The following is a 27,143-nucleotide window of genomic DNA, read 5'->3' as shown; positions in this document are numbered from 1 at the left end:
CTTGGGCAGTGACACTCTCTTATTCTCAGAGGAAAGCATTGGCAAACCCCCACTGAACAAATCTTGCCAAGAAAAATTTGGATCTGCCCCATAGGTTTGCCTTAGGGTCACCAGAAGTCAGAAATGACTGGAAGACAAAACAACATCCTGTGAACATTTGATTTTAATTAATCTTGGTTTAGTTGTCTACATTTTGCTGAATCTATAAGGATATTCTTGTATCCTTATAGCTAAAGAGCATTATTAGTAATAAAATTTTCTCCCTTTTTGCACCCCGTTTGGCTAGAAGAAATGCTCAGGAGGTATGTGACATGGCAGTTCCCCTTCAGAGCTGGAATTTCAAAGACCACAAAGGGAGAGATCTGCTGCTTTCTATGACCCCCGGAACACATTCCTGGAAAAACAGAATTGCAGCCTAAACAATTCAGTTTTGAAAAACCTAAAACTATTTGTTGATCTTACAAAAGTTCCTTCCAAATGTATCTAATGAGACAAAGCAGATACAGATGTGAAAGTATACACAGGGATATATGTCTGCTGACCTTATGCAGGAAATCTTCTCCACAGGATAACTCCCCCTCATCTCCTCTCCGACCTCCATATCCTGTTTCCCCCCCCCCCCTTCAAGGTAAAAAGAAATACAGCTATAAAACTTGTATCATACACAAATTAAAAATATAATTAAGCTAACAATAGAACAGAAAGCAGTATGGGTTAATCCTCTGCCATCCCACTTTCCCAGCTTATAAAATGTCCCAGTTGCTCTCTCCTCTTCCCACTTTCTTCATTTGTCCTCAGCATATTTTAGTTGCTGCAAACTTAATTCAAAGTAGACAAGTAGTTTGCACTCAAGGAGAGGAGAGGACAAGGTAAAATCCTGCCTTTCCCACTTGGCTCAGGCAAAGCCAAGCTGCTGCAACCTCTCTTAGCCTGTATGTTTTTCTTTGATAATGACTTTTGCTATCTTGACTATTCTCAGATGCTGCTTGTCCACATATGTCCCAGTTTTCATCTGTGACAGGTTGGAGGATATTCAGTGAGGCTTACGTTTGAGTCAGTATGTGTAGAATTTTGGTGCAATTAATCATACACTGATTTAAATTCAGGCTTTTTTATATGTCAGTTGAGGATTCTCTCCTTTACAAGATGTTATTGGAAAATTACAGCTCTCAATGAAGGATGTGGCTCTGCTTTGCAGTACTAGCTATGCCCCAGTTTGCAAAGTAAATAATGGGGGAGATTTCTGTATGTCTTATTAAACATGCAGTTTCCTTTTAAATGACAGACCGTCAATAACATTACTAAATCCATTAAAGTGGTTTCGTAAGTATTTTGGCAGTGCTCAATATATACTATCTGAGACCTTTTTTTAAAGCTTGTTCATCATGCTGGACACTTAATGATGCCTGCCTATGCTTTAACTTGGTTGGAGCGGAGGGAGGACAGTATGAAAGAATTCTGGCCCCTTTCAGCCTTTGCTTGACTTGTAAAAGCATTAGAAAGACAAACTGGTAAACATTTTGACCTACATTTCTCCTGTTCATTGGTCCATCTAGCTTTAAATTGAACAGAAGTCAATAAGTGAAAACTATTAACTCTCATGTGCTGTTAGAAGAAATGAGATGGAGCTGTAACCATTTGTGGGCTGGCTTTCATAGCTGACATGTATCTATGCAGCAGACAACTCATCCTCATCCATATTCGGACAACATAGAAGATTTATAACCTGGGAGACATTGACCTCTGCAGTGAGGCATGCAGGTGGGAAAGAAAACTCCCTTCACCTCTTTTCTTGTTCTTGCTGATCCTTCTGGAGTAAGATCTGTCATCATACCTGCCAAGACTTGATTTGGAGCCAAAGGTTTAACAGGGTATACCAAATGCATATTTTGAAAGCATTAATAAGGAGATGAATCTGGAATATGTGATTTGTTTGTAGTGATTGCACCTTATCTGAGCATGAAACTCTGTTTCAGAGAGGGGTCCTACAATAAGCATGGCCTCCACCAAGCTGATGGGCTTTAGAGTCGTTGTCAGTATCATGGCAAAACATGAACAGCTGTCTTGTAGCAGAAAGGGAGTTAATTTGTTTTCGTAGTCCCTGTTAAATAGCTTCACTTTAGCTTGGAAGGTCAAGGCTGGGGATAGACTGACAGCTGGGAACATACCAGTGTGTAAACTTTACTTTTAGCAACCATAGTGTACATTGTACTCATAGCTATTAGATGGGATATGATCCAGGTGCATATTTTAATTTCTTTTGTTTGGTTCTGCTCTATATAACACTTGAGAATCCAACTTTCTTCAGCCCTGCGCAGGGTGGGATGGGGGGCTGAGGTGCCCAGCGAACCCTGTTAACCAGCCACAGAGAACCTGATTGTCAGCAATGGGGTAGTCCAAGTAAAATGTTTCCCAGGAGCCCAGTTCTACCATTTGTTGTAAGGGGATGCTGGAACCCATCAGCTAAAGAACAGTGATGTTTTTCCTGCCATACACCAACTGCTGCATCATTTCTAGAGCAGGGGTGGGCAAGGTCCCAAGGCCATTTTTACAAAACAAACAAACAAACCCCAGGTCAAACTTTTACCTCTAAATACTGTAATGGGCCATGTTTTTGTCCAACCTGGATCAATTTAAGCCAGAAGAGCCCCCTCCCCCCCCTTTTTTTTTTTTTTTTTTTTTTTGAAAGAGCAAGTTTCCTGATGTTTAAAAAAGGTTTCTCCTGGCTTTAAAAATGTGGAAATGTCTTTCAAAAACCCCTAGGGGCATTTGGGAGCAAAATATTTTTGATATATTTGTTTGGGAATGTGGAGGGATTGTGGCCCTCCAAAGTCTGCTGGAGGCTAATGAAGCTAAAACATTGCCCACCCCTACAGAGAGGTTCCCTAGGCTATTATGGTGTAGGTCAACTTGAGCAGCACAAATGGCCAAGTTTAGATTTCATTTTCCCCCCATCAGAGGGTGACTAGCTTGGAACTGAGCATCAGTGTTCTCTGCCTCTGCACTTCCTTTTTCACTCACTGCTCTTCAGCAGCAGAATCATCTCACTGTGTGGCAGAGACTTGTAAATGTCAGGAAAGTATTAAACATCTTTTCCCCCTGCCCCACATATAAAGTGGAGTGCTGCCTAAGTATTTTATAGTGATGCTGTGAAATGTCATCAAGGCTCAAAGTGGCTTGAAGAGTCTCTTCTAACAGGAGCAAAGCACCTTTATGAAAGATGAAAACAGACTGGTGTGCTTGCATGGCATTATTGGCTGGTGAATGATGTCACCATAATCAGGGGATCTGAAAGCTCCATCTGTGTTCTACTTGCTGCTGCCACTTCCCAATTATGTTGTATTGTACACTGCTTTTGTTCATTGACTCATTGGTTGTTCCTTACTTCCTATGAATTATTCAGCACCAGAGGCTCTTCATGCCTTGAGCAACAATCACAGCTTGAATTTCTACAGCTCCTTCCAGTTTGTTTTCTAAGCGCATGGTAGAAAGCAATTGACAGTGTTTTTACTCATCCCCATTATGTATTGCACACTCCTATTTTATCTTATTTAAGCTACAGTGGGCCCTTGGTATCTGCTGGGGTTTGGTTCCAGGATATTCCTGTGGATACCAAAATTCGTGGATTTTTAAGTCCCATTAAATACAATGGCACAGTAATATGGTGTCCCTTACATAAAATGGCAAAACCAAGGTTTGCTTTTTGGAATTTACATACATTTTGAATACTTTCAAGCCATGGATGCTTGAATTCATGGATTAAAAAATCCGTGGATATGGGGGGGGGGGGGCTGACTGTATTTACATATGGACAATTATTGCCAAAGGTCACTGGACACTATCCTTTGGGTAGTTGTTCTAAGACTGTAGGAGCTGCACACATTTCTAGCTCTGTCACAAGCTAGAGGTAAATTGTTTTGGAGGGTGTGTGTGTTATGGTATCACCAACTGGGATAAGCTATCACTTTTCTTCCGATTATTAGTACAGATCGCTGGATGTTATATGTCCTCAAGACACATCCGACTTATGACAGCTCTAAGGCAAACCTATCACAGGGTTTTCTTGGATTGAGACTATGTGATTTTCCCGAAGTCACCCAGGGGATTTCCATGGCAGAGCAGGGAACTGAACCTGAGTCATAGTCTAACTAATACTCAAACCACGACAGTGCACTGACATTACTGATGCATTTTTTTCTTGCATGTAAATAGGAGCCTTCCCTTGTCTGGCCTTGGCTTTAAGAAGGAAAGTGGCATGGCACAACCATGGCAAAACTATTCCAGGACACCCAGAATCCTTCCACAATGTCTTTCTTAAGCAGTTAGCATAAGGCACATACTCATCATGCTGATGGTGGCTTTCAGTATGACACCATTGTCTCCCTCCTTGCTATTGCCCTTGGAGGGGCACTAGAAAACCAAGTATTAATAGATTATGTCTATCTTGTTCAGAAGTAGACTATTTGCTCCAGGAGCTATATAACTTTCTAAGACACCCCCCGCCCCCGAAGTACTGAAGTACTTTGAAAATACAATTGATGCCTTTCAATCAATATAGGGCTCCAAGATAGGAAAATTTCAGCCAGAAGATCAATTAACTGGAGTCCAAAAAAATTACTCTTATGTCACTAGGTGCACAGAAAAGAAAATTCCACAAATTGCTGGGGAAGGTTGTACTCTCAGTTCTGTGTAGCTCCTGAAGATAAAGGCTTACCCTCAGGGCTGGTTTTGGCAACTTCACTCCCAAGGCAAAGAGGATTAAACAGATATTTTTTACAATGGCACAAGAAGAACTGAACAATATCTTGGCAGATTTCCTCACCACTGTTAAAATTAAGGAAGGAAAAAACTGCAGTGTGTTTAAGACTTACATCTTGCAGAACTATTTTCTTTCTTATTTCACAGTTCTTGACTGTTGTTCCATCCCCTTCTTCACTTAGTCAGCCCAAGAAAAAAAATCACTGGTTCTAAACATTTAGGGACATTTTAGAGGATAAGCTATTTAAGACTGCAGAGGCAAGCTAGAGCCAGTCACTATCATTTTTCCTGATGCCTGTAAAATACATGAAATGAGGGTTTGTTGTTGTTAAGGGCTGTAAAGAATTTGGATTTGGAGGGTTGAGAAGTGACAGCTTTAGCTAAGGGTTCAACATAAAGGTTGACTGAGAGTCTTCAGGTTCTTGTGGGGCATAGCTTGCATGTGACTGACTTGCCCCTGGATGTTCCACGAAAAGAGGAACATCATGTGGATGTTTAGAAAAATACCCAAGAACTTCAGGAACAGATAGAGGAGCCAGCAGAAACATTTCTTCCATCTGTTTCCCTCTGTCATCTTAAAACAGGTCCTCATCATGTCTTGGGAATACTGCAAAAAAAGAAAGAAAAGTTGTGCAGTACAGCTTAGCATATAATAGTATCCCAAGCATAATTTACCCAGTTGTCAACCATATTCACCCATTGCACATCTATACCTTGCTGGGAATTAATAGTTTCTTCTTCTTTAGGATTGTCCCCTGAATTGAGGGTGGGGAGAGTTGTGAAATCTCACTCATGTTTGGATTCAGCAAGAAAAAGCAGCAGCAGCAACAACAAACAGAGGGACAGAGTGGAGCCATATTTCTCCCTAAAATCCTGCAGTACCTTCTTAAAACATATGGCTTGTTCAACCATACAATGAGATGAGCAAGCAAGAAAATAATGCTCATCTTCACAATCCAATTAAGAATGCCTTCTAATTAAATTCCCAAGAAGGGGGCTCAGGAAAATGGCAGCGTCTCCCTCTTCTCAGAGTAAAGTTGTATCTGCTGAAGTTAGCAGGCAAATACGATGCTGCAACTGGAATTCCACTTGCCTTCCCTACTGATCCAGATTGTCAATTGTCTGCTGAGGGGAAAAGGAGAAATTGAATCAACAGTCTTAAATGAGGTAACTGCTGAGTTACTCAAGGCAATGATTTTATGGCATTTTTACGGATGTTATCCAATTTTCATTTCAAGGGTGGAGGGAAAACTAATGAAGTCTGTGTAATTGGAAAATCTGAATTCTACAATGACTGAATATTAATTGTACTTCTTATTTTAAAACTAAACAAATATGAGTATTTGTCAAATTTATTCTGCTTCTGCTATTACAAGTAAAGTTAAATTTGCAATCAAACCAGCAGCATCCATAAAGAAGAGTAGAAACCAGAAGACTTAGGGAAATCTATGTTTTGTGAAGATGCAATAATTATTTAAAAGGAGAAAACCCTAGAAAGGCAACACTATCCAGTGGTGATCCATTTGTCCCATTCAAACCTGTCACATAGCTGAAAGCACATTTATTTGCACAAGTCTTCAAGGGAGAGGCAAGTAATACATTTGTCTTATTGTATTTTAGCCATGTAAACCCACTGGGTGACCTTGGGGAAGTCACACTCTCTCAGCCTCAGAGGAGCCACCCCTCCTCCTGAGGAAACTTGTCAATAAAACCTCACTTGCCAAGAAAACCTTTGAGTTGCCATAAATCGGAAATGAAGATACACAGCAACAATTGTATTTATCTCTTTATTATTTATCTTTTACCCTACCATTATATTTTTAAGAATACTTATATGTTAGCCTGTGTTTTTTTGTAAGTTACCCCAGGGTTTCTGTAAGGAACTTCTTGTTCATATGTGCTTTTAAGCTGATGTTGACTTATGATACCTTATTATAGGGGTTTCTTGTCAAGTTTTTTCCAGAGTAGGTTTTCCATTGTTACCCCAAAAGATATTGGGGGGGGGGGGGCTTGGAGGCTCCTCTAGCAGTGTCAACATCTCCTTTGAAATGTTGGGGAATTAGTTAGCTCAAAGGGAGGCATGCATGTGGTGGGTAACACTACAATCTTTTACATCTGTTTGTACTCACTATAAAGAAATTCCAGTTTTAAGTAAATAGAGGGGTCATTCCCACTTACCGTATAGTCCGAATCCCAATCCGGCTCCGCTCTGCATTGATAATCAAATTCAAAAGGCACCCATTCCCATTATAAAACAGGTAATTCCCTTAGTGGCAGTGAAATTGCTTTATTTTGCCACAATTGTCATCCCCATTTATGCCGCTCATGTGTCAATCATCACTGAAGATTCCTGCCCAGCACCACTAGGGAAAGTGGTGGCGGCACAGCAGCAGCACGGCCAGCCAGCTCTGGGGAAAGCAGAAGTGGCTTTCCCCCTTTTAAATCCTCCTGGGTGCTTGGCTTGGGATGCATCTGCACTGCAGAAATAATCCTGAGGGAGCAAGGAAAGGCCAGAGGACCCGGGAGGAGGAGGAGGAGGAGGAGGAGGGTGAGAGACAATTGAAAAAAAATTGATAAATAGGCAAAACAAGTAGTTGCTTTACCAATATATTGATTTTTCAATCAATTCTATTGTTAAAATTAAAGAATTGATTCTGATCTAGCGTTCCCACTTATTTGGCACGCTTCAGAATCAATTCTTCGGGGAGGAAACCACTTTCAAACCAGTGTCAGGAAAACCTTTTTTTTTTTTTTTGCATTAGCCCCACTTCTTTCCACCTGAAATTGCTCAAATGAGGCTCAGAAGAGGTTTCAAATGGGAGCGAGGGTCAGATACCTTGAATCACACTTCAGAGCAAATATGAGTGGGAATGACCCCAATATGGTTTAATTTGAAAATGTGCAAAGAAACACACAAACAAACAAGGATTGATTCAACAATAAGATTTATACAAGATTCCAGAAAAGAAGGTTGAAAGCTGTATAGCAGAAGGTTAAGGGTTAAGGGAGTGTAGGTATATTTACCTATCCTGGAGAAGGGTCTGTAGGAAAGCAAAGAGAAACTTAAACAGCATCTGAAAATGCACTGGAAAGAGTAAACAAGAATGACTGGGTCTGGATAGGCTTTATACCCAAAAACCTGCCCTTAGGGTGTGATGAGTACCCAAAGCTTTGATGATTTTTCCCAAGGAATGGACAAACTGGGTCGGAAAACTTACTGGTACTTTTAGCACCGAGGTGCCAATGCATTAATGCAATCAGAAAAAATCCTTTGGATGATTAGACAAGCAGAGGAGAGTTAGGAAACTTTTAAAGAGAGAAAACAGTGTTTGGTTTCTGTCTGTTTTGAAAAATGTCTTCCTTTGTTGTCTTCATTCCCCTTTCCATAGAAAACAAAAAAATAATCAAGTAAGAATAATGTGTCATGTTTAGCATAACCTATGGTGCTTGTTCTTTTGTCCTTTCTAAGCTTGGCATGCCTTGATCAGCATGACTTTCGACACAGGCACTTTGCCAGCTACCCTGGGCCACTGTGATTCCCAAAACATGTACCATGTCATCATGACTTCCAGTCATGCTTCATGCTAGATATTAATTATGAAAACTCCCTATCGAGCTGGAGGGGAGCTAGAGTATGGTAACACAGTTGTCTTCTTTATAGGCAGAAAGAGTGTGACTTGCCCAAGGTCACTTAGTAGGTTTCCATGGCTGAGGGGGGATCTGAACCTTGGTCTCTCAGGCTGCATTTACACTGGAGCATCAATGTAGTTTTGTAAACTATTTAGCCTTCTCTGTCTGAGAGCCCTGGGGCAGTAACAAACTACAAATCCCAGAATTCCATAGGATGGGGTCATGACAGTTCAAGTGGTGCCAAATGGTAATAATTCTGCAGTGAGACAACAACCCCAGAGTCCTCAGATTGCTACAGCACAGTGTCTCATGGAGAACAGCAGAATATAAATGAAATGTAAAACAAAAGGGAAAAAATGCCTGCCAGTTGACATATCTGAACCTCCAATTTTCCTTAAATGTCTTGCTTTAGTTACATACATATAAAAACTGCCATCTGAAATTTTGAATAATATTGTACTTAACACCCACTGCAGCTTATGCCATTTTTATTTTCTGCTCTTGAACTGCTAGTTTTCTTGAATGTCAAAAGAAATTTAGGATAACCTTGTGCCAAATGTAAAACATGAATTTAAACATGGCTTCTTGGTATAAGCGGCATAATAATAATCATGTGCTGTACTGAAGTCTTAGTTTTCTGTTGTTCACAAAGGGCAGATTTCCAAATAAGCAAGCAGTGGGCTTTGTTTTACCTGGAAGAAGCTACAACCCTGATGTTCAGGATTGTCACCCTGTCAGGCCCAAATGGGATGTGCTATTTCCCTTTGGTGTCCATAGGAAGTGGTTTAACCTGGGGCTGTTCCTCAACACAACAAAACAGAGCTTTACCTTGGTTGCATACTGATTTCCCAATGTAAATGCCCTACTGTTCTTCCTTGGAAAGGGGTATATATAATTATTCTATACATCATCCAGTTCCTTCAAGTTTCACAGCACATTCAGCAGGGAACAGGCTGCCTTACATATAGTACATATAGTACTGAGGAAGGCATTAAACCTTCCCATCCCCACTGCTATAGAGCAAAATCCTCTGCAGCCACTTTTCAGCACAATATGCATGGAAGTCCAGTCATAAATCCACTATATCACAATTAGTTGGTCCTTAACTCTCAAGTGTATGTGCCAGTACAGAAGAAGAGGTTAAGGGAACTCTGTTAATGCTCTGATCTGTTGTTGTTGCTGTTGATGGGTGTCTTCAAGTTGTTTCTGACTTATGGTCACCCTAAGGCAAACCCATTCTGATTCTTTTCTGGGGCTGAGAGTATGTGACTTGCCCAAGGTCAACATGGCTTAGTGGGGAACTGAACACTGATCTTCAGTGTCATAGTTCAGTGCTCAAACCCCAACATGCTGGTGTGTGTGTGTGTGTGTGTGTGTGTGTATGCCTTTCCTAGCCTGCCAGAAAAAATGTACATTTGCTAGAATGGTGAACTAATCTTTGTCTTCTGTTTTTCATCTTGTATTAACATCATTCCCAGGCTCATATATATTTCATAGAAAAAGCTGGAGGGTGTTCTGAATATACACACAAGTCCCCTGAAAATGTGTACTATTGAAACACAATGCTATTTTGTTTTATTTCTGTCACACAAAACTCTTACCACACTTGTGTCACATAAGAGTAATATACTATGAGTGTTTCATGGAAAAACTGAGTTAGTGCTGACAAATTTCTCCAGGCATCTAAATATCACATGGGACGTCTGAGACTAATACTCAAAGGTATTGTAGGATTGACAAAGTTGTTATTGTGTTTACTTTTCCTGGCACTGATGTATTGCAAAAACATCCCAAATAAAATGCTATTTTTTCTTTCTTTCTTGACACAGTCTTTGGCAGAAGTACTCAGTCTTATTCCTTTAGCAGGTGTAACTTTGTAAACACAATAGCAGTTCTTGCTGATTAATGCAAACCTATTTACAAAACCATCTCTCATCAAAGCAGCCTCTGGATCCTTGGTGGTAGGATAGAAAGAATAAAAGGTTATTTTTATAATGTTGCACAGCAAGCTATACTCAAAATGCCAAAATACTGCTATGTATTATTTCTGCAAGGTTCCCTGAACAAGCTGACTCCTACAATTTGCCCAGTAAGCTGACTCCCCCTGAGTTTGTTCCAAGCTGTCTGTCTCAGGTTGTCTGAAACTAGAAAGGGGGGTAAATGGCTGAAAAAATCAGTTACCCCTGTAAGCCACTGTTGCTTGTGCAATGGGGTGGGGTGGGGGAGGTTGAAAAGAAAATCTGTGAGTTCATTACCTACTTCTAACTTCAAATCCTGCAGCTGGCTTTGCTAAGCAAATTCAGTAGGATAAATTCTCCATGTTTCCTTCTAGAAACAAGTTCTGCCAGTAGTTACAATGTGTTTAAACTACATGCTTAATGCCAACATCAGGGGAAATGTGTGGATTTATATATGAAGGATAGAGTAGAAAATTGCTACCACATGAGTCTGAACTGCCTTGAAACAAGGTCATACCCCCAAACACCATGATGACTCACTCTCTGCTTTACTGATAACTAGCAGAATGAGCACAGATACTTGAAAAATCAAGCTAAATACAGGGAGGAGAGGAAACATTGTTCTCAAGTATCCCTAACACCTCCCACTAATTTTGTCATCATTTTTGGTTAGAAGGGGCAATTCTGCTCCAGCTTTTGCAGTTTTAAAATCTCTCCCTGCACGTACACGCATCCAAGTGCAAGCAACCACCCACACATCTACATATCTCTTGTTAAAAATGTATGCCTGCCCAACTGCAAAATTGGAATGATATTATTATATCTGCAGGTGTTAATTCATTTCCACCTACAGTAAATATGAATAGAAAAAACACCATGTCACGTAGTAGTCGCCTGCGTTTCAAGAAGGGCATTTTCTTGTGGCTCTTTTAAACGCTTTCAAAACAGTGCATCTTTGTTCACCTGGACAGCCTCCTGAGCAAATGAAGGAAGGAAAGGTAAAATGTTCAAGAAGCCATTAGAATCATTGCCATTTTAATTCCATTTTCTAGCAGTAAACTCTTGTCTACTTTTAGTTCTGTTGTTTCATAGAAAGACGAAGGGAGTTGGTCTATATATGGAGATCTCCATGCTTTGTTTTGTTTTTCAGGGCTTCATGGGACAGGTGTCTGCCTCTTTCTCTGTGTGTGTGTTTTTGGCCTCTCTCACCTGCAGTCTCTTCCATTGTTGGTTCTTGGAAATACAAACTTGTGGAAGCTGCTGAACATGGCTGACCAACAGTTGTGGCAGTTTTAACTAATATTACTTTTCTCTCCCTCCAGGATGTAAGCTAGCATGGGAACAAAAATGGAGCATTGCCTCCCCATAAGAATTCTGCTCCCCTAAGTGAAATATCATTTCAGTACCTAAATTTCTAATACTGCACTACTTTCAACTTCAAATGTAAGAGTTCCAGGTATAAATAATTTTCAGTCTCTCTCTTTTCAGTGCTAGAAATTTGGAGACTGAAGGAAAATTTCATGGAGGGGGATAATTCTTATTTGGGTGGCAATCCTCTCATCCCCCCAAGTAGCTAAACTCCACTCTTCCTTCTGTTTTGCAAGGCTTACAATGGCATAGTAAAAATGGAAAAAAAGAGGGCCTGACATTAATGTTATTCACTGATAGTTTTAAAGCAGAACTGAAACATTTAATTGTGGCAGTTTTGAGGAGTGAGTATGCTGATCAAATTTGCAGATGATAACCAAATTAGGAGGAGTAGCTAATACCCCAGGGCAGAGGATCAAAATTCAAAATAACCTGAATAGATTAGAAAGCTGGGCCACCAAAACTAACAAAATGAATTTCAGCATGGAGAAATGTAAAGTACTGCACTTAGGTAGAAAAATTGAAATGCATAAAGATATAGGATGGAGAACACCTGTCTTGACAACAGTACACGTGAAAGGGATCTAGGAGTTCTAGTAGATCACAAGTTGAACATGTGTCCACAGTGTGATGTGGCAGCTAAAAAGGCCAATGCAATTTTAGGCAGCATCAGTAGAGGTATAATGTCTAGATCAAGGGAAGTAAAAGTGCCACTCTGTTCTGCTCTAGTCAGGCCTCACCTGAAATACTGTGCCCTATTCCGGACACCACAATTCACAAAGGATGTTGACAAGCAGGAGTGTGTCCAGAGGAGGGCCACCAAAATGGTGAAGGGTCTGGGAGCTGGGTATGTTTAGCCTGGAGAAGAGACGGTTAAGAGGTGATATTTATTAATTGATAGCCCTGTTGAAGTATTTTAAGGGGTGTCACACTAAGGATGGAGCAAGTGTGTTTTCTGCTGTCCCAGAGAATAGGATATGGAAAAGTAGATTCAAACTACAAGGAAAGAGATTCCACCACAACATTAGGAAGAACCTCCTGACAGTAAGAGCTGTTTCACAGTGGAACACACTCCCTCAGAGAGTGGTGGAGTCTCCTTCCTTGGAGGTCTTTAAGCAGAGGCTGGATGGTCATCTGTTGGGGATGATTTGATTGAGAGTTCCTGTATGGCAGGGGGTTGGACTGGATGGCCCTTGTGGTCTCTTCCAACTCTGTGATTCTATGATACATTAGGTATGGATATTCAGCATGTAAGGGGATACTGCTGAAGATTTGAATGGCTTCAGATATGTTTTTTAAAAATCACATGATGTTATATTTTATCACCATCATAATTAAACATATACAATTATCTCATAATAACCATAACACATCAGATGGTAAAGTGACAAACATGACTCCAGGTCCATATGGTTATCAGTCATGTATGTAAATGGTAACATATGACAGGGATCTATTTTAGCATTTTTTTTAAAAAAAAGATTGAAATAATGGTTGTAATCACATTTCTAACTAGAAATGAGAAATTTGTCTGGTTCTAGACCAGTTTAGGCCTTAAGCTGTGTGCTCTAAGGGTGATGGTAAGAAGTAACTGTTCTTTAGTTGGCCCTCAGAAGAACCAGGAGTTGTTGTCTTGAGTTACCATTGTCTGCTTTCCTGCTTTCCCCTGATTTCATAGGGCATGGAAAATCTGCTTCTTTGGACTATTTTTGGACTTTAAATATCTGCTTTTTTGTACTGGAAGACTAGAACCCCAGTTAGGATATCCATTGGTTGGTGGATTCTGGGAACTGTGGTCCAAAACCTAGCTCCTCCAAGCTCTGACAGAGCTATCCATTTCCTAGAGAAATGCAGCCAAATTCTTCATGGCCGAATTATTTATGAAGCTGAAACAGTTTCTGTAAAATGTTTTTGTACGTAAGGACAAAATTCTCCCCTTACTCACCAAATAAATAAATAAATAAATAAATAAATAAATAAATAAATAAATAAATAAATAAATTCATATCTAGGGACAGAAGGTTGATCTAGATGTTGGTTTGGTCAAGACTGGACTGCTACTGCAGAACAAGTACCACATAAAATTCAATAAAAACAAATAGCTTCAAACTTGACCTTCCAAAGATGAAACTGTACTTAAGATTTCCCCCCTCCTTCATTATGATACTCAGCAAACTTACTTCAAAACCAGGTTGAATGAAATCAGAGAAACGTGCAGTGATTTTGAACAATTATTCTTTTTTTTTATACAGGGATTTTTATGCAGTGAAGTCAGTGTGGCATTGTGATTTGAGCACTGGACTATAAGTCTAGAGACCAGGGTTTGAATCCCTGCTTGGCTACGGAAATCCACAGGTCACACACACTCAGCCTACTCTGAATTGGGTGTTGGTGGCTGTGGTGGGGCTGCCATCTCATGGTAAGAGAGCTTGCACCACCAGTGGAGAAGCCTGCAGTCCCTTAGGAATGGCAGATAATTGTTTTCCATCCATTCAATAGATGAGGCCTAAGATTAAAATCATATAACCCTTTGAGATGCTGTTGGACTGAACTCCCAGATATCTTTACCATTGGGTATGCTGGCTACAGCTGCTGGGTGCTACAGTCCAAAAATATCTGGATGGACTCATAATTGCCACTCATGTTACAGGGCTAACGCCTACATACATACTGAGAATTGGATAGCCCCACACAACAGCCATAGGAAAATATTGGCTTATGAAGACATTTCATTATAAAAACATTTTTTCATCAATTCACTTTCTTTTCCAAGCCCACATATTTAAGGAATGAAGTATCAATATGTGTGAATAGCCAAGCTATAGGTTTTTGGGACCCTGTGTTATCACAGCAGAGAACCAAATATGGTACAGATGTGGGTGCAAGTCTGCACTCAGTCATGAAGTGTGTTGGATGGACCACTTTCTCAGTCCACTGTACCACAGGTGTCTGTTGTATTATGAAGATAATATCATAACTACAGCTTTTAACAACTTGGAGGAAAAGTAACATTCCAGTTACTCATATCTGACTGAAGCTGTTTTTCTAGATTTCAAAATACTGTATTTTCAGTTTCTGGAAAATATGAAATCATCCCAACAGCACCACTTGCAATAAAGTCATAGCTGTAGCTTTACTGCAGGATCCAAAGTGGGACCCATTCATTCTAGACAGTTATAGTGCTAGTAGTCCACTTAACTCTCATGGTTGCATCAGATAGTAGTTTGTAGAGGCACTAGATCTCTTTCTGGCTGAGAATTCTAAATGCCTCATCCTAAACTGCATATCCCTAAATTTCTAATTAAGGAACCAAAATAATGTCATAATTGCATAGGGTAAATGGACCCCAGCACCCAATGGAAACATTTGAATAAAAGCCTAAGTAATATAAAAAATGAGACCTGGTTGTTGTTGTTTTGTATGTGTTTTTTTTACCCAACATGCAAGAATTCACGTGACCTACTTTCTGGAGAGCATGTTCTTTCCCATGTTTGATCTCCAGCACTTTTCATTAGAAAATCTCAAGTTGCTGACTGTAAAATCCCTGCTTCAGGTCTTAGTCAGCAACCGCCAGTTAGAGCAGATTATATAAGGTTAGATGGTCCCAAAGCCATCTGACTCAATACATGGTAACTGAATATGACAGTATGACAGCCCAAGTTATGCGTTTTGATTGGATTGTGACCAAGTTCAAACCATACTTATTTTTTCCACTGAAATCAATGGGGATTTAAACACTTAACACTTGTGTCTGTCAAAAATCTGACATCTCCTACAATCAGGGACTTAGGGAGAAGGTTGGATGGTTGCGGCCTACCTCATCCCTACAGACTACATTAATGACCATTTGGTTTTGGGGCTGGCATTAATATTCTAGGTATGGAAAAGGAAGAAGAGAGAGAGGCACCAAAACAAGATGTAAGAAATCCAAACTCAATCCAGTGTACCAATAATAATATTCAGCACTGTACAAACATTAACTAACAAACCCTCACAACACCCCCTGTGAGGTAGGGAGGCATTAGTATCCCCACTATACAGATGGAGAAACTGAGGCACAGAAAAAGTAAGTGACTTGCCCACAGGTGCATATCAAGATGGTGATAAAACCATAATTCAGTGCTCCAGTTTCCACAGTTTGGACTGAAACTAGTTACAAAGTCATGCTGCTCCTTTAGACACTCCTTTAGGCCCAGGTGTGCCTTCTAAAAATATATATATTATGTATGTATATAGGTTTGCTGCCTGTCAAACAATGTATATTCAATATTAATCCTTCCACAGTATTATTCCCGAAACAATGCAGTGTCCTTTCACATTCTCCTTTAGCTTTGCCCATGTCTCAAAGCCTTTCCAGGCTTTAAAGTTCATTGCTTAAAGTATATCTCCCACAACTCATGTTTTAAAAACAGCATATTGCAAATGGATCTCATTGACATGAGATCTTGAGTAGATAGCCTCTCTCTGGATTACAACAATCAACAAGTGCAAGGAAGCTGCCCAAGTGGGTTGCAGAGTATATGTCTCCCTAGATAGCTGAAGATTTTTCTTTATTTATTGTCATCTTATCATTTGAAAGAAAGGGTGAGCTGTGGATTGTTTTTTGTTTGTTTGTTTGTTTGTTGGTACAGCAACAGCAGCAACCACTAAGCAAGCACAAGGCAAAGTAGACCCCCCCTCCCTTGTTTCCTTCAGTCCTTTAGTTTCCTTCCTTCCAAGTTCCAGAACATGGCTGACCACAGAATTGTGCTAGGAGGACTGAGGTATTGTTAGGCCATCAAATAGCCAAAGCCAGATCCAAAGTTTGATTCTCCTTCAAAAACAACCCATTTGAGCTCAAATCAAAAGTAAAGAGGGGAGTGTGCAAGAAAAACTGTCAACTAAGGTAGAACCGTATGGGCGGAAGAACCACTGCATGGGCATCATCAGGGAGGAAATGTCCACTCATAACTCAGTTTCTTCTCACAAAGCGTCTTTTTCTCTCTGGGAACATCTGCTAAGCTTCATTTCTGTAAGCTGGATGTACCGTACAACATTGGTATCTGTAATGGAAGAGATCAAAATGACCTATTTAGTACTTCTTCCTGCACGGAATTTAAAAGCAACCAAACTTCATACAAAATTATGATTTCAAATGCTTGTTCTTGATTTGCAATTTATTTATAGAAGAGAAGAGTTAGTCAATAAATGAATTTAAAGGACAGTAAAGGAGGAAGTAGAAGAATGGAAGGAATATGTTTTGAATGGAAGGAAAAGGAAGTGATAGTAAAGAAAAAAGAAAGAGGGATTTAGTAGTGGGAATGGAAGAGATGAAAGGTGGGAGGGATAAGAAGGTATAGGTGGAAATGGGTAAAAACAGTAAGATGAAATTGTGAGATGAATAAATGTAAAATGTAAAAGATATGGATATGTAGAGACTGAGGAATATGCATTTACAAATGTTTTCAATGTTGTTGTTTGATTTTAAATGGTTTAATAAAAGCTATAAAAAAGAAGAGAAGAGTTAGTAGTGTATCTCACAAGAAGAGTAATTACTATCTGCAAGCACAGTTGTGCAACAACTGGTCCCACCACATATCAACACACACACAGTGAAATAAAACAGTCTGTCTTCTTTGTAAAAACATGTAATAGGTTTCTTTAAAGACAAAGGTAAAGGTAGTCCCTTGACATGAATATCTAGTCATAACCAACTGTAAGGGGCTGTGCTCATCTCTGTTACTAAGCCAAAGAGCCAATGTTGTTCAAAGATGAATCTAGTGGTCAGGTGGCCAGCATGACTGCACCAAATGCTGTTACCATCCCACCAAAGTGGTACCTATTTATCTACTTGCATTTGCATGCTTTCGAACTGCTAGGTAGGCAGAAGCTGGGACTAGTGACAGGAGCTCACCCCATCATACAGCACTCGGGCCTCAAACTGCCAATTTCTGATCTTCCAATTGCTAGAATTGGCGTCTTAACCCCTAAACCACTGCATCCAAATACTAAAAGCTTCATAATACATAATGGTGAGAGCATGGACATTACAGAGTGGGGTACACAGGGTGCAGGTTGCACCACTGCTTCCTGAACATCTACCTTTTGGCAGAAACAGGCTGTGGTGCTCACCTACATCTCTTTAAAACGCTGAAGAGATGGTGTGGGTGGGGCGAGGCTCAGGTTTTAAAAAATATATATATTTTCAAATTTTCTTTAAAAACATCGCATTTTACCGTACAATAACTTTAACCATGTGAAACTATGTACATGTGAATACATTTAGGCTATGTGTATGATATTGCAATTTAAAGGTGTATTTTAATTTGGCTAGTTGCTTTTGTCACAACTATTACTATTACATTCAGTGATATACAGGAATTACAATTTATGAATAACATTAGTACAAAAACATTACTAAGGCTTCTGTATGGTGTGGTATGGGAGGAGGTCAATGAGATGTGTGTGTGACACTATGAGTTACCACACTAGGTGATACTACGGACTAAGAGGCTCTCTAACATGTGCTTTTTAAACATGAAGGAAAAACAACTACAGACTACAAAATAGAGGATGATGAAACTCAGACTAACTGCAGACTACTTGATGCTGGAAAAGAGAGTGTGTTGCTAAGATCAACAAATGATGTAAATACATGCTATGCCTTAACTTTTAGACAAGTGTGAAAACTAGCCATTACTATTGAGTATAGGCAATCTAAGGTTATGCTAATGGCCTCTGCATAACCCCAACTCTGAATTCTGTTTCTTGGACACCAACACTTGACTGTTCCATAACTGTACAGTAGGCTATGGACTACAGGTGTCCACACTAGGAAGGTGGACAGTCCAACCCAGAAGATACAGTTTTTGGCTATTAGCCATGATAATCGAATGCCTCTCAGAACCGGGAGAATGTTGCCTTTGTGCTTTGTCTCTCAACTTCTTAGAAATTGTCTGTCTATCTGTCTGTTTGAGAGAAGTAAAGAGAATGAATGAATGGATTCCTTGCCTCCGTCTCCACCACTGGGTGTCACAAAGAAAAGGAACTTAGTAGCTGCGGGAGCATCATTTTGCTTTTTGATTGTGGTGTGAAAAATACCTAGGACCAGCACCACCTGTGGCTGGAGATGCTTCTTATCCCATCTGAAATCAGCAGGCAATCTAGCCTTTGCTTTGACAGGTCTTGTCCCACATGTGGTAGAGGGCAATTTCTTCAACCTGATCCCCACCTCTATTCTGCCTTTCCTAACTTTCAAAACAGTATCCAAAGACTTCTTTTTTCTCCACATATTTCTAGAGGCACTACTGTCATTTCTCTTGAAGGCAATAATTCCTTCTCTCTATTTTACACTGAATTCTCAGTATAGGACTACTGCATTTTATCACATTGGATGATATCCTGTTAGTGAGATGTGTGTGTCTTTGTGTGTATGTATACCTTCAAGTTGCCTGTCAACTTATGGCATTCCCATTAATTTCATAGGGTTTCTTAGGCAAGGAATACTCAGAAGTGGTTTTGCCAGTTCCTTGCTCTGGAATATGGCCTAGATCACCTGGTATCCATTGGTGGTTTCCCATCCAAGTACTAACCCTGGTTAACTTCCAAGTTCAGTGAACTTTTTGATACCTTTGTTTGCTTTTTAATGAGAGGCCTACTATCTTGAAGGAAGTCATGTCTGAGCTACTCATTGCTAGGATTCCAACTAATAAGTGCTGTGAGTTATCAGTATCTCAGAGATGCAACTCTACAGATTTGATACTGCAAATTAAATTGAAAGTGAGTGTGCAGTAACCAACATAATAATAATAATAATAATAATAATAATAATAATAATAATTTATATCTCGCCTCTTCCGCTTTGAGGATCAAAAAATGTTTAAAAAGTACATAACAATACATCAAAGTTAAAAAACAAATCATAAATAACAAAAATAATAAAAGGAGGGGGATTCAATTGTTTCTGGACATTATCAATCGGGTAAGGCCTGCCGGAAGAGAAAGGTTTTTGTCGCCTTTTTAAAAGCCTCGAGTGAGGATAATTTGCAAATCTCTTCCAGCAGGTCATTCCAAGTTTTTGGAGCGGTGACAGAAAAGGACCTCTGGAAGGTCACCGCCAGTCTGGTCTTTCTAGATTGTTAGAGGTTTTTCCTAGAGGATTGGAGTGTACGGGAAGGATTGTATGGGAGGAGGCGTTCCTTCAAGTAGACTGGACCCAGGCCATGTAGGGCAACAGTCGTGATGGGTGAATGTAAGAACATAGAGCAAAATAAGGCATAGCACAAAGCATGATAGCACTTTCATTCAGAAAGGAGCTGTCCTGTCCTATAATTCACATGCAGCCCACTAGGTATGTACAAACAGTTCAGCATTTTCACTTTATAGATGGATCTGTATGTACATAAATACTCCCTCTCTTAGCTATTGCTGCTTTTTTTAAAAATGTACAACACATGTTAATTCAATTGCTTCAGTCCTCTCAAAGTGGAAGTGATTAGGGGCATGAAAAATCCTGAATGATAACCCTGCAGGTGTGCCATTGCTGATGTTGCTCACCTTTTCTCCCCAAGTCATAATGATCAAGCTGTGTGATGGCTTACTAGCTTGTCATCCTTCTTATTTGGAATCAAAAGGTCCTTTTCTCTGTTTCACATTTATACACTCATTTTTCAATGACTCTCTAGCCTTTTGAAATGTTATGTAGGTTTATTCAGAATACCCCAACACATGTCTATTCAGAATAAGCCCCACTTGCTTAAGCAGGCCTTAGTCCCATGTAAATACATATAGTGTAGCAATTTCTGTCTTAATCTTGATGGGAGTGGAGGTGACAGGCAGGGAGGAAAAGTTAGGTCACCCTGAAGTGGGGAAATGCAAAACGAGTTTTTGATTTGGCACAGCAAAAAGTCTTATCTTTCCTTCATTTCATTTTTGATTTCCTCTCAAGGCACAATCTAATACGTGTCTATTCAGAAGTAAGCTGCATCGACTTCAATGGAACCAGTTCCCTGGTGCATTTGGAAGATTTCTTTTCTGCCCCTTCTCCTCAATGGAAAAAAGACGCAGAAAGAAAAAAGCTGAGAGGGGGTTTGAGCATGCACACACTGATTTCAGCACCAAATAATAATAATAAAGAATAATAAAGAACTCCAATAACAACAAGGGAGTATTTACACTATAGAAATAATGCAGTTTGACACTACTTTAACTGACATGGCTCCATCTACAGAATTTTGGAATTTGTAGTTTTGTAAGGCACTAGCACTCTTTGTCAAAAAAAGGCTAAAGACTTTGTAAGACTACAAATCCCAAGATTCCATAGGATGGAATTACAGAATTTAAAGTGGTGTCAATCTGCATAATTTCTACAGTGTACATCCACCCGAGATCTCCTTAAGAAACAAAGAAAAGGTGAGTTTTCCCCCATCACACTTGCAAATCTTTTCCTTCCCTGTTTGCCTCTTAAGAAGGAGAAACCTGCCCCATCTCTTTTGCCATGTTTTACATACTAGGTTCTGGAATGTCTATGAGGGGAAAGTGGGAAAGAGGAGGAACGAATGGATAGAGTGCAAGGAGATTATGGTAGGAAGAAGCAGGTGATTCTGCTGTAGTTTCACAAGACAGCAATGTGGAGGGGTGTGTATTTCCAGGTTGGCCAGAAAATGTGTCCAAAAATGTAGCCAGGGGAATGAGAAGAAGCAGAACTTTGCTAATAAGGCAGCATGTCACCAATATGGGAGGGGAACAAAAGGAGTGTGGGCTCATGCATGCCCCAAGGTAGCAACTGTAGTCAAAATAAGTTTGAATTGTCATTTTTATGACAAAAAGGAAGGCATGAGACTATGCCAATGGTTCCCAATGATTTCGGATGTTTCCATTCATCATGTAAATTGATAATTTACATCCAGGAACATCACTATACTCTCCAGCATAGATAGCATCCCATTTGTCCCATACCTAAGAAGTCACTAAGTGCTTGACCTGACACATGTCAAAGTACTGCTAGTAGATTGCCTTTAGTTTTATGAATTAAAATCTAAAATCATTTCTCTTGCCAGTTTCTTCACTTGCCAAGTCTCCACAGGCTTTGCTCAGAAGGTAGCATGAGTTACTGGACCCAGTTGCCTGATGGTGCCACAGATACTTTCAGGCCTGAATTCAACATCCTCTCAGTGTAGCATAAATGTTTGTATGCAGACCTACACTATTCTGAGCCATATAGCCTATTCCTGAATTACTGAAACATTGAACCTGAAGCAGTCCCACACAACTATTCCATGTTTTGCAGTGAGCAGGCAAGATCACAGAAGTGCTATTTCCCATAGCAGATACATATTGATTAGATCTGTACTGAGACTCCCAGAGGATACCAGCAGATCTCAGCACTGTCACATTTTCATGTCTGGTGATGTTCGTCACTTCTCCAATCCTGCCTACTCACTGTGGAGCACAGAATGCCAATGCGAGGTTGCCTTAGGGGCTTTTCAGTAAATTGGGAGGAAGCTTTGGGTGCTGTGGAGACAGGAAGGGAATACTAACCTCCATAGTGCTTTGGAAATGACAACTGTATGCATAAGGGAAATTTAGGTGTGCATATGTTCCTAACAGAATACCAGCCTCAGGCAACATTGGGTCTGTCACTCCCCACAGCCCCTCCTGAGAAGCAGCCATTTATTGCTGGGCATCTTCTGGGCTTTCAGGTTGCAATGACCAATGCTTCTGCTCATCTGCCCTTCCACCTCTGAAGCAGAAAAGACTGGTGCTTATCAGCTTCCAAGAATGTAGTACTATACGCACTAAGTCAAACAGACTACTTTGTTGTCTGTTCATGAATTACAAGTTATGCAGGATAGGGCCTCTTGATGCAGATGCACAGGACCTGATTTTGCTTCTTCTAGCAAAGTTTATTAGTTTGCAATGTGTAGTACCATAGGTTCAAATATCAAACAGTTTGCAGGGGCAGAAGAGACACAATCTGTAATTCCTCTCTCTGTCCTCCCTTAGTGACCTTCACACTCTTCACTGCATCAGTTCAGCCCCCTATAGATGAGGACAGATGTGTTTTTAATTACCACAATAAGAAATAAAATGTCTCCAGGCAGGAAAGGTTTGAGCATTAGATTTCGACTCTGGCGATCAGGATTTGATTCCCAGCTCAGCCATGCAACCCACTAGGTGACCCTGGGCAAGTCACATGCTCTCAGCTTCAGGGAAAGGCAATGGCAAACTTAGAAAACCCCATGATAGGGTCACCTTAGGATCCCCATAAGTCAGGAAATGATGTGACACAACAACAAGGCAAGTAGTGTCCTGATTTATTTTATCTGTTTTTTTAAATGAAGGTATACTTCTAGCTGCTGGTGCCTTATATTTGTATATTGCTGTTTTGAAATGTTATGGCTTTAATTTTCTGTAAATTATTTTGAGAAACCTAGGGTTGAACAAGCAAGACTGAAATGCACCAAACAAGCAGAGATGTCAAAAATAAATGAAATAATCTGGAGAGCAATTAGGAAAACTTGCACATTATTTTAGTAGCCCTGTGGCTAATCAGATCCTTTCACATCTGCTCTCCTTGCTTTTAACAAATAAACCTGGATTTGAATCTTTGTTAAAGATTTCAACTACTTGAAGCTCTCTTATATATGGCAAATCATATCTTTTAGTCATCAAATTATTCACAGACTTAACTCCCAAATGGAAATAGGGCAATGCATTCACCTTAACCTCTTTGCTTTAATGAATATAGGCAAATTTTGTACATAATATATCCCCTGTAAGCATCCCCTGACATGCATTTTACACTTTGAATGTATGCCCCATGAATATGATGAGTGAAAATTGCCTAGCAAGGCAAGGGAATTGCAGATGCTGAAGCTTGCAGCAACCAAACACAGAGGAGAGATGGGAAAGGATTAAAGTTCAGCATATAATATGCCAGTTAGAAGCCATGCTTCCCTACAGCACAGTGAGAAAGGGAGCCAATGACCCACAGCACAAATTCATACACATGGATAATTTCTCAAATGTGTTCCCTTCTTCAAGAGCTGGAGGGCTAAACAGGATAGGGTCAAGTTTGTGCCACAAGATACTCTCAGTGCTTGCTAGCTAGAAATCTTTCAGCAAGCCTTATTGCAGACTCAGACTTTATTAGAAATACTGTAAGCCTAGGAGAAAAAGATTGAAAGATACAGACAGGTCAATCTATTCCATCTCCATCCTCATCTCATGGCAAAAATTTCTTCATTGAAACATTTTCTGACACCTGTTTTTCCAATCTGTATTTTCAAATGCTTCCACTAATTGGGATGTCATATTTTCTGTTGTCAATGTGTTCCTTTTCTTATCTCTTCTGAACAATTTAACATTACATGCTTCACATTCAACTGGGAATAGTTGAAAACTATAGTGGTGTAGGTTCTATCCATCACTGCTTCAATCTAGTCCACAATAGGATTTTTTCTCATCAGAAAACCAGTGTCATTTGCATGTATGTTGGGCAGCACAAGAGTGTTTATGGGTATAGGAATGTGGAGATATTGAATACCAAAGTCAGGATTGTCCATACCATAATATTGCCCATACCATAATAATGGACAGTGAGGCTAGGTGAAAGATGGACAATGAGGCTAGGTGATAGGAAGAGAATCAACCCATATTTAATGTGGTGCTGGAAAAAAGTTCTACAGCGACTGTAGAAAAACTACTAAAAGACAAATGAGTGAGTCTTAAAGCAAATCAAGTCTGAACTCTCCCTAGAAGCCAAGATTACTAAAATGAGACTATTGTACTTTGGACTTTATGTCATGCCATTAACATCACATTGGAAATTTTTGGCATAATGTCTTTGGTCCCGTGTTCTACCCCACTGCAGCTAAGCCTGTACACAACGGAACACTCTCATATGGTTTCCACATTTACCCCTATTGTCTTCTTGGACTTCCCTTTCCTCTGTGGTTCTCTTGTGTCTAACCTTAGTTTTTAGAGTTTGTAGGTTCCTTGGGAAAGGAATCTGTCTCTCTTTACTCTGAAGAGTGCCATTCATGGTACTTAAAAAGCATTTTCTATAAATAAAAACCTAGTGAGCCAATCCCTCTTAACTTTTTCTGGGGGGAGGCAGTGGCTAGAAATGAGTTCAGTGTTAATGAGGCACAGACACTCCCTATATAGACTGATCCTCCTAAAACAGCAGCATGGACCATTTCAGTTTTTCCCATTACACCAACTATCCACAGCATATCAAGCTAGTACAATTTACCATGGCCCAAAAGGGTTTAATTGAATATGTTTTTGTCCTTCTTGTTACTATCATTATTTGTCTGTTGTTTTCACCATCCATCATAAAATTCATGAATTCCAAAGAAAATCATAACAATATACAAAACACTGTATTATAAAAGACTAAAGATTTTAAGCAGGTACATCCTTGATGCAAGGGAGAACAGATCTGGGGGCCAAATGAGGAAAAGAAAGCCATGGATGACCAAAGGGATGCTGTTGTGCCAGTGAGAGGGAGGAAAGGAACTAGAGGGGCAGGTGAACAGTGTCGATAGAAGCCACAGGTAAAATGCAAGACCTCTGATGCCAGAGATAGCAGCTGGAAACAGAGAAGCAGACCTTATCTACATTTGCCAAAAGACCTGTTCCCCCCTGCCCTGTTCTGGCATCATCCTGTTCAGATGACATATGGCTCAAACCCTGGTTCTGGTGTGAGCAGTCTGGATGACATCTGACATATTGGGCCGCATGTTGCATCCATCAATGCCATAGGTTGCTCATTCTGCAATTGGAACAAGGTGCCCAGCATGTGACCATTGAACCATGGCATGTGACCTATGGAAGCCGTGGACATGCCGGACAGCCCATCAAGACACCCATTCAAAAAGTCACAGAGGCCTGTTACAGACTGCCAAAATAAAGCTGCTTCGGGTCTCTTTGGAGATATGCTATTTAAATGATGCATGGGTCCTAAGAGTCCGGAAGTTGCACCAAAGCCACACTCCATTCCTAAGCACTGGAGTGCAGCTTTGGTGCAGCTTCTGGATTCTTAGGATGCATGCATCATTTAAATAGCATACCTCCAAAGAGACCCGAAGCAGCTTTATTTTGGCAGTCTGTAACAGGCCTGTGATTTGGGAACAGAAGCCAAGTAATGGGGGTGGCCAGGGCAGCTGTTGGGCCAGGATACTCCAGGCTGCCCCTGGGGTAAAGTGGCCAGTGCAGATGAGATCCCATAAGCAATCAACCCACTGTGGGCTCAGCCACCTGGCCTGAACAGTCAGCCAGCTCTCCCAAATCTTTGCTAGCTCCTCTGCCTTCATGAGCAGCTCCCAAACATTCCTTGGCTGTCCTAGATTGGCCACCAAGAGGCATGTGTAGTAGGAGGAAGGAAGTCTCTGGGTGTGGGTCAAAGAGTGACATTTGGCAAGTGTTGAGGGGGGAGTGTAGGTTGTGTCTCCCTGTTTGCAAAGATTCAATGGACTTTGAGGGAAAGATCAAACTTCCAGGGCCTAAAAGAATTTTCTTACCAGGGCATGAACCCACTCTCAGAGACCCTAACTGTCTGGTCAGTATATGTCCTGTCTGGTTTACTAAAACCTGCCATAACTTTTTAATGATCTCTTGTCCTACTTCAAACTGTTTCCTTTAATGAGGGAACCACACAATTATTTCAGATTCCTCTCTGGGTATTTTGTGGTTGAGGTTAGAGGGCAGAGAGATGAAAAGCAATTCGGGCAGGTTAGTTTTCAGCTCTGTAAGCCCTTGGCAGGAAAATAAATAGCTTTAAGAGATTTGCTTCAACAGCAGCAGGCTTTTAGAACAGAAGAGCCTTCTATGAAGTAAATTCCTGCTGGCCATTTAAGAAATTCTTTTGTTCAAAGAAGTAATTTTCCGCTGACTCGCCCTAATGCATCTTTATTTAAATGGGTACATGAAGCATTACATGCTCATATTTCAAGCATGAGGACTCACGCAAAGCCAAGAAGCATAAATACCTCCATTTCACAGACAGAAAAACTGGGGCAAAAAAGGTTAGTCTAGTAATAGCAACAATGGGCATTTATATAACACTTTTAGTGTTCAGAGCACATGTTGTTGCTGATGTACCTTGAAGTTGTTTCCAACTTATGGCGACCCTCAGGGTTTTCTTGGCAAGTTTCTTCAGACAGGGTTTGCCATTGCTATCCTCTGAGGCTGAGCGTGTGTGACTTGCCTGGGGTCACCCAGCAGGTTTCATGGCCAAGCTGGGAATTGAACTTCAAATTTTCAAAGGGCAAGGGACATGTTTTGCATCTTTCAGGATATTACATTCTATCCCACAACTGTATAAATATGTTCGATAACCTGAGGCTTTAACACTGCATCTGAAGAAATGAGTTTATATCCACAAAAGTGCATGTGAAAATAAAAACCAGTTAGTCTTAAGGGAGCTACTACATTCCCTCTTTC

At 40.3% G+C, this 27,143-nt stretch overlaps 2 protein-coding genes across 3 annotated transcripts in view; one reads left to right on the top strand and one right to left on the bottom strand.

The window, feature by feature from the left end:
* The window catches only part of MAP3K9 (mitogen-activated protein kinase kinase kinase 9), a 129,868-nt gene that overhangs the window by 62,561 nt on the left and 40,164 nt on the right, over nt 1–27,143 (top strand). The window lies entirely within an intron of this gene.
* LOC149314729 (tetratricopeptide repeat protein 9A-like) overlaps nt 15,648–27,143 on the bottom strand; it is a 54,727-nt gene continuing 43,231 nt past the window's right edge. Inside the window, exon 3 of the mRNA XM_089521795.1 lies at nt 15,648–16,756. Coding sequence (XP_089377921.1) covers nt 16,677–16,756 — 80 coding nt within the window. The 3' untranslated portion in view covers nt 15,648–16,676. The remainder of the gene's footprint in view (nt 16,757–27,143) is intronic.

This window comes from Sceloporus occidentalis, unplaced genomic scaffold (assembly GCF_023333645.1).
Source record: "Sceloporus occidentalis isolate IW3139 unplaced genomic scaffold, rSceOcc1.0.p SCAF_4, whole genome shotgun sequence".
NCBI classification, from domain to species: Eukaryota; Metazoa; Chordata; class Lepidosauria; order Squamata; family Phrynosomatidae; genus Sceloporus; species Sceloporus occidentalis.
Note: the sequence above shows the minus strand (reverse complement) of the source record. Positions and strands in the feature narration are given on the sequence as shown.